This window comes from Ciconia boyciana, chromosome 1 (assembly GCF_034638445.1).
Source record: "Ciconia boyciana chromosome 1, ASM3463844v1, whole genome shotgun sequence".
NCBI lineage: Eukaryota > Metazoa > Chordata > Aves > Ciconiiformes > Ciconiidae > Ciconia > Ciconia boyciana.
Genome location: NC_132934.1, coordinates 93,114,988 through 93,130,795, shown reverse-complemented (window position 1 = coordinate 93,130,795; position 15,808 = coordinate 93,114,988). Strand labels below are relative to the sequence as shown.

The following is a 15,808-nucleotide window of genomic DNA, read 5'->3' as shown; positions in this document are numbered from 1 at the left end:
CTGGAACCAGTTGGAACATCTGAACATCAGGAACATCTGCTAGACCTGGAAGTGACATCCAACTGTTTATTTCATAATTTAAGTCCTTCTGGTGTTGTCAGAAGTATAACTCTGAATGCAGCTCTCACAGTGCTGGTTTGCGCCACCTGATGGTAGATAATCCCAGATTTGCAGGATTTGGATCCAGGGGATTGGAATTGCATTTGCTTCAGTCGTGTTTGTGCAGAGGTCACTTTCAGTTGCTGGCTCTGGCCTCTTCAAAGCTTCCTGGGCATAGATTTCATGTTACGAGGTCTCGCCTCTGAAGAGTGACCTATCTGCTTTACCTGATATACCTTAAGCTTTCACCCTCTGCAGAACTTCTCAGTAGGGTCAGCATGCCCTTTCCCAGGTCTCCATCTTGTGGCCATTCTGCCTTGTACTTCTTAAGTATCGCATGTCCTAGACAGTTGAGCAAGTAGTCTTCTGTAAAGTCTGCCTATTACAGATGACTTGCTGTTTACCTTGCACTGTGTAACAAAAACAGTAAATGGTTACATGCTATTCCATGCCTAACCTTACTTAGGCCATCAAGATGCTCTCCCCCAACTTTGTGTTGCTGTTCTGATAGGACTCCTGGTCCCCTTAGCTGAGTTGTAATTCTCTAGCTCATAGCTTCTCCTTCAGATCTTGCTCAGAGTACAATACTGTGCATTTGATGCCCTTCAACTTTGTCTCCTCTGGGAATCAGTGGGTACCTTCCTCTTAAGATGGTCCTTTCTAAGGCTATTTTTTTGAAATGTCCATGTAAAGACTTTTTTTCTTTCAAGGAAAATTCCACTCTTTTTCTATTCCTATTCCAAAATGTGCTCAGAGTGAGTCTCTTAGGCTTTTACCTTGCCATTGTTTTTTAAATGCTCCTGGTCGAAGGGGAAGCATCATGGAAAATAAGGAGTCATTAATGTAGGTCTGGAAGAGACATGACACCGGTCTTGATAAAACAGATAGCTGCTTCCACATCCACTGAGGCTTTCAATAATACATCAGTTTATAAAATCAGCCAAAATTCCTGTTTTGCAACAGACTTTCCAGATTGTTAAAACAAGTTTACTAATGGCTGCTATTGACAGTAAGAGCAATGCCATTTATACTTTTGCTTTATTCTCCTAAAGTTTATGGGTGTCAAATATCCTTCCAGTTTAAGGGGGAAGGAACAAATTAAAATCTAATTAGGCAGGTCATTCAAATCCCGAACACACACAGTGCTCCTTATTTCTAATGGAACAACATCTTAACTTAATCGGTCTCAATTCCTATGAGTCCTCTTCCTTAGAGTCGGATTTATTTTCCTATTCTTCTTATTCTTTGGTGGGTAGAGATTTGCACCTGTCTCCAGAGACATTGTAGCAGGTAAGTCTAGAGGTGTGAGAAGGGACCAGAATTTCTGATGAGCTGGGCTTCTTGGGGCAAACGTCTACCAGGACAGCAGTTCTGCTTTCCCCGGCAGCTTGTTAGGGAAGGTTGTGAAAGAGATGTTTATTTGCACCTTTGTGTGCAATGAGGGTTGTTTTAGAGATCAAAGAGGGCTTGGGTTGATTCTGACCTTCATGTTTGGGCAGTTAGAGGGGGAGTTCGCTGTTTTCCCTTGCGAACAAGTGATCAGACAGGATTCCACATCAGAGTTGCCTGGTGGGAGTGTGGTGGGGGGTTGTCTCTGGAGTAAACCTGTATGGAGTGTCTTGTTCCTATTTCTGCATCTGTCCATAGGGGGTAAAAATTGGTGGCTTCGCTGATGTCAGTGGTATTCTGTAGTATTACTTGTGCCATGCCACTGCTTTGTCTAGCATGAAACAAAGTATTGATGTTTTATGCTCCTGATTGATTGAAAAGACAAAAAAGTGTCCCAGCTGCTTCTTGCAGCCTTTGTTTTTGTATACAAAGAGAACTGAGGAAAAACCCATCACCTTGAGCAGGCAAAGTAATTCATGTTTAGATTCAGCCTTTCAAGCTTCAGAGCTTCTCAAACCATCCTCTCAGAAGCAGAAGTCTGACCCAGAAAATTTGTGCCCTTCTTTGCCTTCAGAACTAATCCTTTCTGATACAATAAAGCAAGTCTGGTTTGATCTTGGGCTGTGACCATTAACAACTTATTATATCTAGCTGAGCTAGGAATAATTGAGCAGAGCACGAGAATTCTGTTTTAGAAGCAGAAGTTGGTAACACTGACTTCACAAAACCACAGGAAACAGCTTTATAGATTCCTAAAATGCATAGCTTAGTTTCTCTGCTTTCCTCAAGCCATTGAGCTCTCTGTACAAGGGCAGTCTGATTTGCCCACAGACTGGTGTAGAACGTGCTAGTGAATGTAATTAGGGACATTAGCTATTTCCCAGGTTATTTTCTTATGACTGGAAATAAAGGCACTGGCAATACTGGGCAACAGAAATGAAAGTGGCTTTGTTTCTGTCCTTTAATTTCTGGTTGAAAGGTGTGCTATCTAAAGATAGGCCTCAGTCGTATTTTGAAACCGTGTAATGCCTACTGCTGTTTTTAGCCATTTAATGAAAACAGCTGTAGGTAGTTGTATGCGATTACGAGTTTACTGCTCCAAAGTACGGCATGCCTGGGGAAAGTGAGGCAGCTGTATGCCGATGCGTGTGTTCAGCACTGCATCGCTTTGCAGAGCAAACCCCCATGGCAGAGGGAGGCTGGCATTAGCTGTTACAACCCTTGCTTTGTGTGTGTGTGTCTTGTGTTTTAATGTTTATTTTGTCCTCGGTAGGATTAAATACCTTGTAACTGATCTCTACCAATAGGATGCTTGTGCCAGCCGCTTTCTGAGAAGCCTGAAACCTTGTTCTGTTGGAAGATACCCGAGGGAACAACCCCTCTTAGAGTGGTTGAGAACAGCCATGTCCTGAACCGGCCTGGGTTTGCCCTGACCCCCGCACGCTTTCCCCCTCTTGGGGGGGGAGCGGCTCCCTTGCCATGCAATGCGGGGGTCCCGTATCGAGGGCGAGGGGGCAGAGGGGCACGCGTGGGTGTCCTGGCGGCGGGGACAGGCGCTGCGGCGATGCCCGCCCGTGCCCTGCTCCCTCCGGGTGCCGGCGGCGCCCCCGGCGGGCCGAGCGCGGCGGCTGCCGGGGAAGGCGCTGCCCCGGCCGCGCTCGCGGGAGCCGCCGGCGGGCGGGGGGGGCGGCCCCGGCCGGGCCCCGCCGCCCAGCAGGAAGTGGGAGCGCGGCGGCCCGGGCGGCGGCGGCCGGCGAGGCCGGGGGTGTCCCGGGAGCGGCGCTGCCGGCGGGGAGTCGCGCGGCGGGAGGCGCAGGTTTGTGGCGGTGCGGGGCGACAGGCGCCCTCCGGGCGGGACGGAGCGCGGGCGGGTGCCGGCAGCCCCGGGGGGGGAGCGCCGAGGGTGTATACGGGCGCGCATTTACATTGCTGCTTGTGGGTCAGCTCTCTTATGTCTGTCTAAAACTGCGGGTAGTATAGCACTCTACAGGTGGAGCAAGGAGGTGGAGAGGATCATTTAAAAGCGCTTTAAATAATGCATGGGTATTTAATGTGGTCATTTCATGCAAATAGTAAGCAGTACTTGTGTTACTGCCTCATTAGCACGGTTCTGTTCCTTTGATCAATATGGATTGTGGCTGAGGCACATTTTCCAGTGTGGTGTCTCTCTTTTTGAGATCACTAATATTGCTGTCTGAGCTCTGATAAATCCCAGACCCTTATTTCCTTTCTCTCTTTTTCTCCTCCTTTTTTTCTTTTTTTGAGCCCTTTACAGCTGAAGTGGACTTTGAAACCAGTTGCTTACATTGCCGATATGAGTTTGTCATACTACTTTCACTTCCTGACTTTCCTGATGATCTGAGAGAACTTAAAGATTTACCAGTAGCTGTGAGAATTCACCGTGCAGGGCAGAGAGATTATAGGGAAAGAGAAGAGTAGCTAGTGATAAGTCAAGGTAACACTGTTACTGAGCAAAAGCAACTATTTTATGTAAAGGGGGTTCTGGTGTTCCAAAGTGAGGACCTCCTGTCCCACCTTGGCAAAGTGGACAGTTGGGTGACCTAGACACCGCTGCCTGTAGTGACTGAAACACTAGCCTCTCACCATTTGTAAAGCGCTCTGAGCATCCTGAGGAAACAGGCATGTATCTATTAAACAGTTTGTCCAAGATCAAAGAAGGAGTCCCTGTCTGTCTACTAGTTACTGGTCTTCTGCCGTATCGAGTGAAATTCAAGAGGGAGCTACCTTGAAGATATCCGTGGAAAACACTGATGATGTGAAGAAGCAAGTAGTGGCTACAAGTGTGTGTTTTCTTGAAATAACAATTTTTCTTATGTCTGATGTTATTGGTTGAACGGTGATGAGTTGGGAATATGGAGTAGACGGGAGTACAGTTCCCCAAAATGCTGAAATCCAGTCTTGAAATGTGATACCTAAATGCTTTCAGTCCTTGTCAGAATTGAGGTTAAAGGCTGTGGCGTAATTCAAACTTCTTACTGTTTCACCTCCTGTGCCTTACTGTCCCATGCCATAGTTCTTGACTAGCTCGCTTTCTTTCAGAGGCTGACCAAGCAGGAATTCTGGCAGCTGGTGCACCAGAGCTATGGCTCTGAGCTGGGCCTGAACAGCGAGGAGATGGAGAGCTTCCACTCATCGTCTGAGGACAACGGGCAGCCTCGGTAAGGGGAGGCTATAAAGCTTATTGAAATACTCAGGGAGAAGCAGTGTCCTCTTTCTTAGAAATTATTTTTCCAAAGTGCTGCTGTAGCCTTACCAGAAAGGTTGAGCCTATAGTAAAAGGATGCAAAGAACTGAACTGCATAAACTGAGCATGCATAAAAACTTAATTGTGTTCATTGTCTAAAATAGTAGGAGTACAGCTGAGCCCCTTAGAGGAGGGAGGTAGGAAGACCTTGTTCTTCCTGGATCTGCTTGGGGATATCAGCAGGATATCTTAAATAGCAATGTTTTCTCACGATGTATCTGCTTAGGATCTCATGGTATCTAGTTAGGATCTGTATGCCCTTCAACAATATGAAAGGCCTGAATGGAATGTAGCTATATATGATGTTCAGACACTTTTTCCTCTCCTCTATGGAGACTGAAACACTTGTTTTGCTTTGTACTCCTGGTGTCTGAGGTCTTAGCTTATTTTTGTATTGTCCTAATCTTGAATTAGGAAGCTGGGATAATCTAACTGTATGTGGATTTTTTTTTTTTAAATGGTTGCCTTGATTTTTTTTGGGAACAAAAGTGAACTAACTCATGAACTGCCAGTGTCAATCTAATAATGGGACTTTAATTTTTATATCTGTTTGTAAATAAGCATGGCTCTACAAAACTGAACAATGTAATTTATGTCTCTCTTCAATCCTGTGTTATCTGAGTATGTTTGTTGGGGGAGGGGGGGAATCTTAAGTTCACTGCAAGCTTCAAAAGATATCCTATTAAATATTTCCTGGGGTTTTTTTCCTGTAAAAAATGCACTACTATGCAACTCTAGAATAAGGGATGCAGGAAAAAAATTCTTGTCCCAAACTTTCTTAAAACATTTTCTTTCCAAATTTGTTCTATGCTATCTCTGTTTCCTCTTTTCTCACAGCACTCACTTTCTCTCTGGTTCACCAGTGCTTGGTTTTACTAACCTTATGGTCAGAAGCTGAATCTTCTGAGAGGTGGCTAGGGTGAGGAAAATGGCTTGAAAGATTAATGAGCTGGATGTGGGAAGAATGAGTTGGTAGTTTTTAATATTAGCTGAACAGCCATGGTTTGAATGCAAAAATCACACATGAGAAGCTTTCTCAGATTTTTCAGCACTTGTTATCTCCAAAGATATCTTCCTTTTTGCTTTGGACAGATCCAGCATTTGTGATGATTCTGGAGAAAGGGATGAAAAACTACCTAAAATGATTGGTTTAGTTCGGGAACCCATGCTTCAAACAGAAGGAGAAGCACTCAATAGCCACGCGTTGCCAGGAGTAAGTGCTGACACAGCCTTTCTTACTATTTGTGACTGATAAGCATATATGCTTAACTTGTATATCTGTAAGCATATATCTGTAATGCATGGGGACTGTAATTTCTAAAGAAGCCTGTGAGAATTCATGATAGTCTAGAAGACTTTCACATCAGAAATTTAGTATGAGTATCTTCAGGTTTCAAGAATATCTCTTTAATTTGGAAATGAATAAACTTCTGTATAAGGAAATATTGTTGGTGTGAGTTTCAGCAATGTGCTGTCACTGACTCACTGTATAACCTGGCTAGAATGCTGATGCTTATGCCTTGGTCTTCTCAGCTGTAAAAACAAAATTAACCATGTTTTATTCACCTTCCTAGAGACCATGTGCATTTTTTTTGCAAGTGCCTTTATGAAAGTAATGCCTTTGTTCTCTTCCAATACTTTCTTGCTTGTGGTATTTGTTGTTAAAAAAATCTCCTCTTGTACTTTTTCTCTCCTATACATGAGGTTTATTAAAGGGTAGTTATGCTGTGTTATCCTTGCCTTCAAAGGTCAGTTAGTCTGCTGCTGTGAATATATGAAACATTTTTTTATTTAGATTTGTGGAAATGTTTCAGAAGGAAGGGGGGGAAAAACCCACACTTGATATAATAAAGATGAGTTTTCCCTTAATGCCTTGGGTTAATACAACTGAACAAGCATGGGTGCTTCACTCATGATGTTGCACAAATTTGTGAATGTATTTGGCTGGTTGGGAGGGCAAGCATATTAGTAGTGGTATCTGAGGTGTGCATAGTGTCTAACACAGTTGCTGGGACTCCTTTGGAAAATTTCTCCTTTGGAATTCTCCTTTGGAAAATTCGGGGAGGGAAGAAAGGAGATGCTTGTAATAGTTTTTACTACCATATAAATCTTCTGGCTTTTGTCACTTGCTAAAACTGATCTGGAGGTTAAGCAGGCTTTAAATAGTTTTGCCGAAATCCAAGTTAATGGCTAGAGATGCATACCCAGCAAACAATACTGGTATTTGTTTGTCAGATGTTAAAAGCTTAGTTAATCGGATGATGGGTATCCCTCATGGAAATCCTAGCAGTATAAAACAAGATTTTTGGAGAGCTGTAAGGGAGGCCTGTGGATGCTGCTGGAATTTGGGCTCTTTAGGATAACTAAAAATCTACCCAGGTAGCCTTGTTTGGACTTGTAAGTCTTATTTGCACAAGAACAAGCTATTTAAAAATAATTACTTTGCTTGGAAAAGAAGTGTTTTGTTTACCTACCTAGTGCCACACCCAGAGATGTGTCTTGCAGGTGCTAAATCTAATTGGGCATGTTAGTAAGCAGTAGTGCCTAGGGATTTGGCTTGTATGCAAGGAAAAGCGCTAGGATTCTCCCTTGAATAAACTGCTTTTTAAAAATTGTTTAATTGTAGTGTAAAAGTGCAGTCTTGATAAATGTGTAACTAAACTGTTTAGTTTACTGTTTCAGTGTAGCTAAAATACATAATGATTGTGTTCAGCTGTATGTGTCACTTGGCACTTCTTGAGAATGTCGACACACTCTCCACAACCCCAGGATGACAGTATATGTTGTAGAAGCACAGGGGCAATAGGAGGAGGCAGTAGTGCTTAGAATGTATTTATCAAAAAGCATGGCACTGATGACACAAAACACATTTAATCACCTTCCAAAGACAGGAAAGAAACAGACTTAACCCCTTCTTTCCTGCTGTAGTAGGCAAAGTAAGTCCCAAAGCTCTCTTCAGAGGGAGATCTGAAATGATGGAGGTGTTGGCTATAGTGCTTGGCCTGTCTTGGAAAAAATATTGTCGATAGCTGTCCGTAGTTGATTAAAGAAAATCTGCATGTAACACCAGTCATGGCACATGTGTTCACAATGTGGGAACCACCTTATTGCCTGTCTGAATCAACCATCTTCTTCCCTCCACCCCTTGTAGGGAGACCTTAGAGCCTTCCAGTCCTGGAGCCTGCTGTTCACATGTTAAAAAAAACAAAACTGAAAAGCCTTGGCATAGAGCTTAGCAGTACTGGACTAGCTCAGGAGGTAAATGTCCATAAGGAAGAAATTATACATCTTTAATTCCAGCTGACAGATCTTAAAATCATTATTCTTTAGGAAAAAAAAAAGAAACAAGACAAACTGTGTTTGAGTTGATCAGTTATTCCAAAGCCTCAGCATTAATTTCCTCTTCCCTGACATCACGAAAGGCTTTTTTGTAGGAGCTGTTGCTCTAGTCTTCTGACTTGAGCCTGACTTTCCTGCTCTGCCTGTGGCATAGTGGGGCTGCTCTTATGCTGCTGGTGGGAGCTCCGCCTGTTCACCAGATCCCTAATCTTCATCAAAATGCTATGAGAGTTTCTTGGATTTGTGCTGGATCCGTGTCAAGTTTTAGACTGTTTAAGCACAACTAGCTTCTCTCTGTCTTCCATCTGTATTGGTAGAATATTTTTGATGCTGGAATGTTGGTTCTGTCCTAGTTCCTGTTGTGTGACTGAGTATAACTTCAAGCATGGTAGCTCCTTTCAATAGGAGCATTTGTTAATTGATCTGCTTTTCTGATGCAGCCTTCCTTTTTTGACCATAAGGGAGTATTTTTGCCTGCTTATACTGAAGTCAAATTCATGCCTATCTCTGTTTTCCAGCCACCCACCTTCTACTAATGGCTCTTAGTTGCACAAAAAAGTAGATGGTCTTTATTTTGAAAAAAGCAGAGAAGTATAGGAAGTACGTGATGACTATTCAAATAGCGGATGCTCTTGCTTTTTTGAGTCAGTGCTGAATAATCTTTAGGGATGATGGTATTGCAGATGAATCGGAACTACTCAGTTAAGGAGGCCTGATCTTATTTATTATGGTCCATGTACCATGGCATATGGGGGGGCTGTACTATTGATCCTAGCTGTTCCACTGGAGGCAATGGGAGCTTTGAGGAGAGGTTTAGAATGAAAACTGTGATTCGTAGCTAGTAGCCAAGCTTTTTGGGTGGCATTTTGAGATGTACAAACCTTGGGCATACAGTTTCACTAGAAATTGCTTCTTGAAGCGTGCAATGGCACATAAGCTTAGCTGCCAGTTATTATAGTTTAGAGTCAAGAGCTGCATCATTGATTCAGTGACTGATGTTTTGGGGGATGTCGGGCTTATGTAGTGGAGATGGCAAATGATACTCCATTGCTTTGTTCCTGAGAAGTAACATTTTATAGGTAGGATGGCTCTAGACAGTGTTTTAAAATGCTGGGGTGGTTTTTTGTTGGTGTTTTTTTTGTCAAAGGGTAATGGAGCCCTACAAAATAAGAACACCTTTCAAATATATAATTAGGTGATCTAACCTTGCTGAAAAAGGAAGGCCCTGCCTATTTCATTGTGCTTCCCCTCAGGATTGTTGGACCCCTTGCTAAACTGGCAGGAGAAAACTAACCTGATCAATAAAAAGTAAATAATCTGTGTTAACTTAATGAATTTATAAATGCTAGTATTGATGCAGAGAAGGGGACCAAAATGTGCAGGTGGGTGCAAGGGGCCTGGATGGGGAGTAAACGGTCACTTTTAAGGCAGCTTTAGGTATGACAGTACAGGTGAATAAGCCTGTCCCTTGTTACCAGGGTAAAGTGAAAGTTTGAAATAAAGAGGAAGGGAGGTTGGCTGGGGTAGGGGAACAAGGGAGAAATTAGTGCTTGACTGTGTGGTAATTGAGCAGATGGAACTTGTGGCTTCCTTTATATGGCTTTCTTTGAAAGTAACTTTCTCATTTTTTTTTAAATGGTCTGTGATTACTGATGCCTTTTTTTTCTCTTGGTTGTTTCAGGTGGAGGAGTCCCCGAGTGAGAAGCAAATAAAGAAGAGCCCTCTTCCATCTCCAGAAAGAAAATCTGTTAAGCTAGTCAGGAGCAGGTCTTTAGAAAAGTCCTTGGACCTGAATGAGAATGAAAATCTTCCAGAGAAGAGCAGTGCCTCAGATAGTGAAGAAGGTAAATCCCTTAACAATTGGGATCTGTAAGACGACCTGACTCTGGTGTTTTATCTCACTTGTGGAGCAAGTTAGAGAACTTTCTGATCTTATGAAACTTGTTTGCTCATTTGTTTCACAGAATTGCAGCAAAAATATCTTTATCTTACTGAGTTTCTGGGGAGAAAAAAAAAGTTGTTGTTGGGGGTGTTTAGAATGAAAACAAATTGTGGTTTTGCTTTTTCCCCTTTGGTGGGTGAAGACTTGCTAACAGCTTAAACGAAAAAAAAAAAGTTTCTTGACAATGTGGTGGTGTTTTTTCGCTTTCCATGCTCTCACAGGCATTTCAAATATTTTTCTTTCCTTTGTTTTCACTTCTTGGGAACTGAGGGGATACATTGCAGACTGTTCTCCAGTTTCTGAAAGATTCCCCAACCCTCCCCACCCCCTCTTCTTAACACTTCTACTTTCTTAAGGCATATGGGCTTCAATGTTATTGATGGAGTAAACTGAGGAACGCACTGAAAGTCCAGACAAGACAACTTCCCAGCTTTCAGGAGTGTATTGTGCATATTCTGAATCTGGTCTGAAGATGAAAAACCTTAACATGTATCTAGGAGCAGCTTATACTTTGTGTGCCAACAGAGTTAGTATCTTAATGGATCCTAATATACCATCCTCGTAATTCATACCTCATTACCCAATACAAGATGAGAAGAAACTTGGATACCACAGTAGTGTAGAGATTGTAACTTGGCTGTTATGTACTTCCTTTCCTCTTCTCGCTGTCAGAGAAAAGCGTAGCTGTATGTCTTATAGTGGTTTTGGTATGAGTGTTTTTTTGCTGTCTCCTGGGGAGAGAGTAAGGGCAGAGCATGCCTTCTACCCAGGCTGGATGACAGTGAGACTTGTGCAGAGGTCTGTGGGTGCTTGTTCTGTAGTCCCACAGTAGCCCCTGACAAGTTCTTAATCTAAGGTGAGCTTTTCACTTCCCATGGGAAACTTTTCTGTGCCAAAGGGCTGTAGTTGTTCAAACAGCTCACTGAAGTTGTGGTGGATGTTCTGTTAAATATCCCAATCTTGGACTCTGTAAATGCCTTTAAAATGAGGTGTGCACAACCTGGATTGGTTCCAAAGTTGTATAGTGGTGTGCAAATGAAGGACAGAAAAGCTCAACAGTAGCAGTGTGCTCAGTAGCAGCTGAATATTTTTCATATGCAAAGAGATAACTTACTCTCGTCACCTGTTGGCAGGAATAGAACAGCTCAGTTAATTGAGGCCAGTTCTTAATCTGGCTGAGAAACTTTGCATCTCATCCTTTCAAACAGAGTTGGCAACTGAAGTTGCTTGCAGGTGTCATTATGTTGGGATCACTGAGGTGTCCAGGAAAGCTTTCAAAGCCATGGATTGAATTGGCCGCCTGCAAGTTGTGATTGTTGCCTGAGGTTATACTTCATATTTAACTAACTCTCCTTTTGCTCACCCACACTGCTTCTGTGTTTGCTTGAGTTCGGATTCAACTCGGTGCATGTCAGGTTGTATAATTTGTGTGAATATACCTACTTGAACAGGCTGCTGTTTATGCCATACTCCTGCGCACTTAACAAGCTTCACAAATTAATTGTTTGCTCCATCACAGGTGTGTCTTAGAGCAGCAGAGAGTTTTGGCCTTCGGATGTTTTAGATATCTTGCAGTTTTCCTATCGTCTTAATACCACATCTCTCTTCTGTCTCTGGATTTTATTTTTTATGGCAAAGGTCTTCGGTGAAACTGATTGAAAACAGCAGCATGAAAGACAACAGGACTGTTTGCCTAAATGATAGTAAATACTCCCTGTCATCCCTGCATTGGTGATGCTGAGTAAATAGAGCATATTAAACTGGGAATGTCTCTTTAAAAGAGAACTAACTTCATGCTGCTTTTCTTATTTCTCCTCCCTCTCCCAAGACTAGTCTTTTTTTATTCAGAGCAGGATTTTCTAGTCCCACAACATTAATCTTTTCTCTCAGATTCCCTTCTTCATGCTTAGAATTCTTTTTTTCTTCTGTTTCTCTGTCTGTTTTCTGTTGCAGTTGCCCCATACTCTTACAAGGTGAATTCCTTCGTGCAAATGAAACTAGCTTTCCCACATGGCAAAGGTTTACCCAATGTGATTAATCTCTCTTGTGTCCTCTGGCTCATACTCAGGCTGCCCATGGAGGTGTCCTGGCAAATAAGGTGAGCGGCAAGCTCAAGACTGTTGTTCTCCAACTCCAAGACTGTTGTTCTCCAACTCCGGGTCCACCTGACACCCAAAGCTGGAATGCCAGAGCCTTGGCAACAATAGTTCCCTTGCCCTAAGCAATTCTCACATGGCTTACTGGGGGATGGGGTGTGTGGGTCTTACTGTGCACCACTGGCCTATTGATGTGCATCTTGGTGCTTTTGTTTGGTTTCATAAATTGGAGTATAAATCTCGAGCCATGACAAACTTTTGGCTGAGCTAAAACTTAATATCTGTGGTCTTGATTCCAAATTTCAGAAAACAAATCTTAGTTCAAGCACAGTATATATATTTCCAAAATAGAGCTAGGAGATTCTGAATTTCCTCAAATGACACTTGTATGTAGGCTTTCTCTATGCAATGACAATGTTCAGCAGCACAAAATACTTCAAAGAAAGAAGGAGGAAGCAGGAAATTGGAAAACAGTCTTTTCTGTTAGAAAGCTATACTATATATGGGGACATCATAAATTTCTGATCTTCTTGTGTAACTTGACAGACTTACTGTATTGTTTGTATTTGTACTAATAACCACCTTAAATGTGTGGTCTGCAGCAGAGCATAACTGCTTGCACTGTAGTGCAGTGAGATGGGTACAGTGGTGGCTTGACTTTTCTTGTAGATAGGGATACATGGGGCAGAAAATGTTTGAAATACAGGGTGGTTGAAATTAGTTCAGCCCTGTGTTTTCGTTTTTTGTTTCTCCCTCCCAAGATACGAAATTTTGGATATACAATGTATGTAAGGAAGAGTAGCCCTGTTATCTTGTTGGAATTTTAATCAAAATACCAAAAACATATCTTTTGTTGAATATGTAACTACCAATTGTTTGTTGCTTTGGGGTTTGGAGGATATATTTTTGAGTTATCTAAAGGCAAAACGCATAGGTTGTGTGCTTTTGTGTTTTGTTTTGGGTTTTTTATCTTGTGAACTGGAAAAAGCTAGCATTGTCACAGTATTTAGTACCTCCCCAAGTTAATTTTGTACTTAGTCTTTTAAAGTATAGGAGAGCTCCTCGATAATGGTTAATATTGCTGATGCAGTCTTTAAATAGATGGTGTCTGGAAAATGTTCACTCTAGGAATTGGTTTTATTGACTTGATTTCAGGTGTATCTAGTTAAAGGTTCCTACCTGCATATTCTTCATGCAGTGTGCAATTTTTCCCCATCTGCAGTGGCACAGGAATCCTCAACAGTGCCAAGATTTGCATGTATGCATTTTTTTTTTTCTTGATCCTCCCCCAACTCCGTGGAGTGGGAAATCAGCTGTCTTACTAATTTGTTTGATAGCCTCTGCTCTTATCGGTTCAGCTTTCTTAATTTGCTTGTGGCGTGTGTTTAGCTTTGAGCTGTTGGTTGTTAACAGGAATTTTAAGGACAATTTTTTTTTCCTGCCCCCTTCCCTCTCCCCCCCTCCAGGTTTCTGTCTTTCTTTTCTTGCACTGTAGATGTTTTCAAACCTCTGCGATCACTGCTGCATAACGGTATTATATTCAAACATTATTTCACAGCTTGCCTTGATGAAAATGCACTTACGAAGTGCAAGGCAATAGTGGGGGAGGGAACAGACTTGCTGTCTTCATTCTGAACCAGGACACTCTGGGTAATATGTTTACTTCTGGATTTTTGGGTCCCTAGGGATCCTAACCTAAAGTCAGAATAATCTCATGTTCTCTCATCAGACAGTAGCTCCAATTCATCTATAAATGTATTCAGGCTAAGAGAGTTAGTGGTTGATAATTGCATACTGCTGAGGGGTTAGAACAGCATTAAAAGTTAAGGAGTTAGATTGATATCTAGATACCTGCACAAAACATTTTGTTCATAAACAGTATTTCTAAGCCAGTTCTAGGTAAAATGCTTGATGTTGCTCTAGTATTAAGATAAATAAAAGGCAGGTAGGTTTACCTGTGTGAGTTAAAACGAACAAAAGAAAACGGTAGACAAACATGCATATTCATTTGTAGCAGAGAGGAGTGGTTAAAGCTTTCTGTTCTGTTCAAATTGCAAGCGTATATACTGTACACTTATTCTTTGCTATGCTACTGTTTCTGCTCGCTGCTTCATCTAGGATTTCTACAGATAAACTCTGAGAAGCCCCGATGGAAGTGACTTGAAGCTTGTCAAGCTCTTGGTGTATGCAGCAACTTGCTTCCACATACGTGGAACTCACAGCAGCATTCATACATGCACCTTCCAGACCTATCGTCTGAAAGATTTCCAGGCTTTCTGGAAAACAGCTGTTTGAATCCTAGCATCTGAAGTGGCTGATGGGCCTGATATATCAACCCAGTTTCAGCTTGGATTTTCTGAAAATACTGCTTTTTGTGATAACACCTTTTTAAAAACTTTGTTCATTCGTTTGTTCCAAGAGCTGAGAGGGATTGTAAGTAAAAACATTTCTCAATAGATACTCTCATGCACTTGGCAATTCATTGACTATTCCTTATTAGTGACATAACTACATAGAAATAGTGCACGTAAATCAACTAGCAGGAAATTTTGTATAGGCCTATCGATGCTCTTGCTTTAAAGCTCAGTACAAGGAGGACAGACTTCATGCTTGAAGAGTGAAATATGTCAGTAGCAAGGTCTGTACCTTAAGGTAATAATGCATGGGCTTTGTGCATATCCTAAGTTGCTGTGGCTTACCAAACTACCTCACATCAGCAGAAACATAGTAGCTGTCCTCAGGTGTTTCAGGTGAACATAAAGTTGTATCGTTTAGCTAAGCCTCACTGGGGCAAAGGTAACTTGTATTATCTTGTATTTGCTAAGACATACACAAATAGCTGTCAAAGCTTATCTGATGCATGGTGACTTGATCATGTGTCTGGGCCTTTGTATTTTTTTTTTAAGTAGTAGCAGATTCCTTGGGCATGTCAAGGTCCAGCTGAGTAAGACTCAACCAGAGTAACTAGGTTTGAATTACCTGGTATCTGAGTCCATGCATGTTAGCTTGATGCGCCGTAGGCAAAGGGGATGTCAACATCAATATCTGAAGCTTCCTGCCTCTGAGCGAAAGAGAGGAAGTGGGGAGTGCACTCTGAAAGGAGAGGTCTGTAATGTTGAGGTCTTGTTAGCTGAGGTCAAACTTACTGTTCACTTGGCCTGCATTTTGCTGGAATTAGGTTCAGCTCTGAGAGGAAATACAGTGAACATAAGCTGAAAACCCAAGCTGCATTTCTGGCTTCCCACAGAATGTTTCAGCACAGCAGAATCTGTGTTCGAGCATGTAATGACTGCATATTGGCTGGTTAAATAGGCCTCTTAAAATGTGTGATTGCTTTCTGTCCCACCTCGCAATTGTATACTTACAATTGCATAAGCAGAACATGACATGGGAAGCAAATCCGTCTCTTGTGCATCACAAATATGGCACTCATGCTTCACTTTTGGGGTCCTACATTGAAGCCCGATTAGGTTAAAGAGCACTTTTTTGGAGGCAGATGTGTAATGGACTTTTAGCAGGCTAGAAAAAGTACTAGAGCAGAAGTCTGCTCGGAGTCAGAATTGGATTTCTTTGGGGACTGTTGTGGTGTTTAGCTGCTGCACTTGCATTTATCAATACTGACTGCTACCAAGCAATAATGTTTTAGGTGCTGTAACCTTAGCCTATAGGCAGCTTGTG

The 15,808-nt window shown here is 42.2% G+C and overlaps 1 protein-coding gene across 7 annotated transcripts in view; it reads left to right on the top strand.

Moving 5' to 3' along the window:
• Nucleotides 1-15,808, top strand: part of GRAMD1C (GRAM domain containing 1C) — a 55,998-nt gene that overhangs the window by 28,908 nt on the left and 11,282 nt on the right. For 6 of the 7 annotated variants that reach the window (XM_072882241.1, XM_072882271.1, XM_072882232.1 and 3 more), the window contains exons 7-9: nt 4,549-4,667; nt 5,846-5,966; nt 9,774-9,936. In XM_072882241.1, coding sequence (XP_072738342.1) covers nt 4,549-4,667; nt 5,846-5,966; nt 9,774-9,936 — 403 coding nt within the window. Of the gene's footprint in view, nt 1-3,184; nt 3,305-4,548; nt 4,668-5,845; nt 5,967-9,773; nt 9,937-15,808 lie in introns of those variants that run through there. The other variant, XM_072882279.1, reaches the window with a different exon arrangement.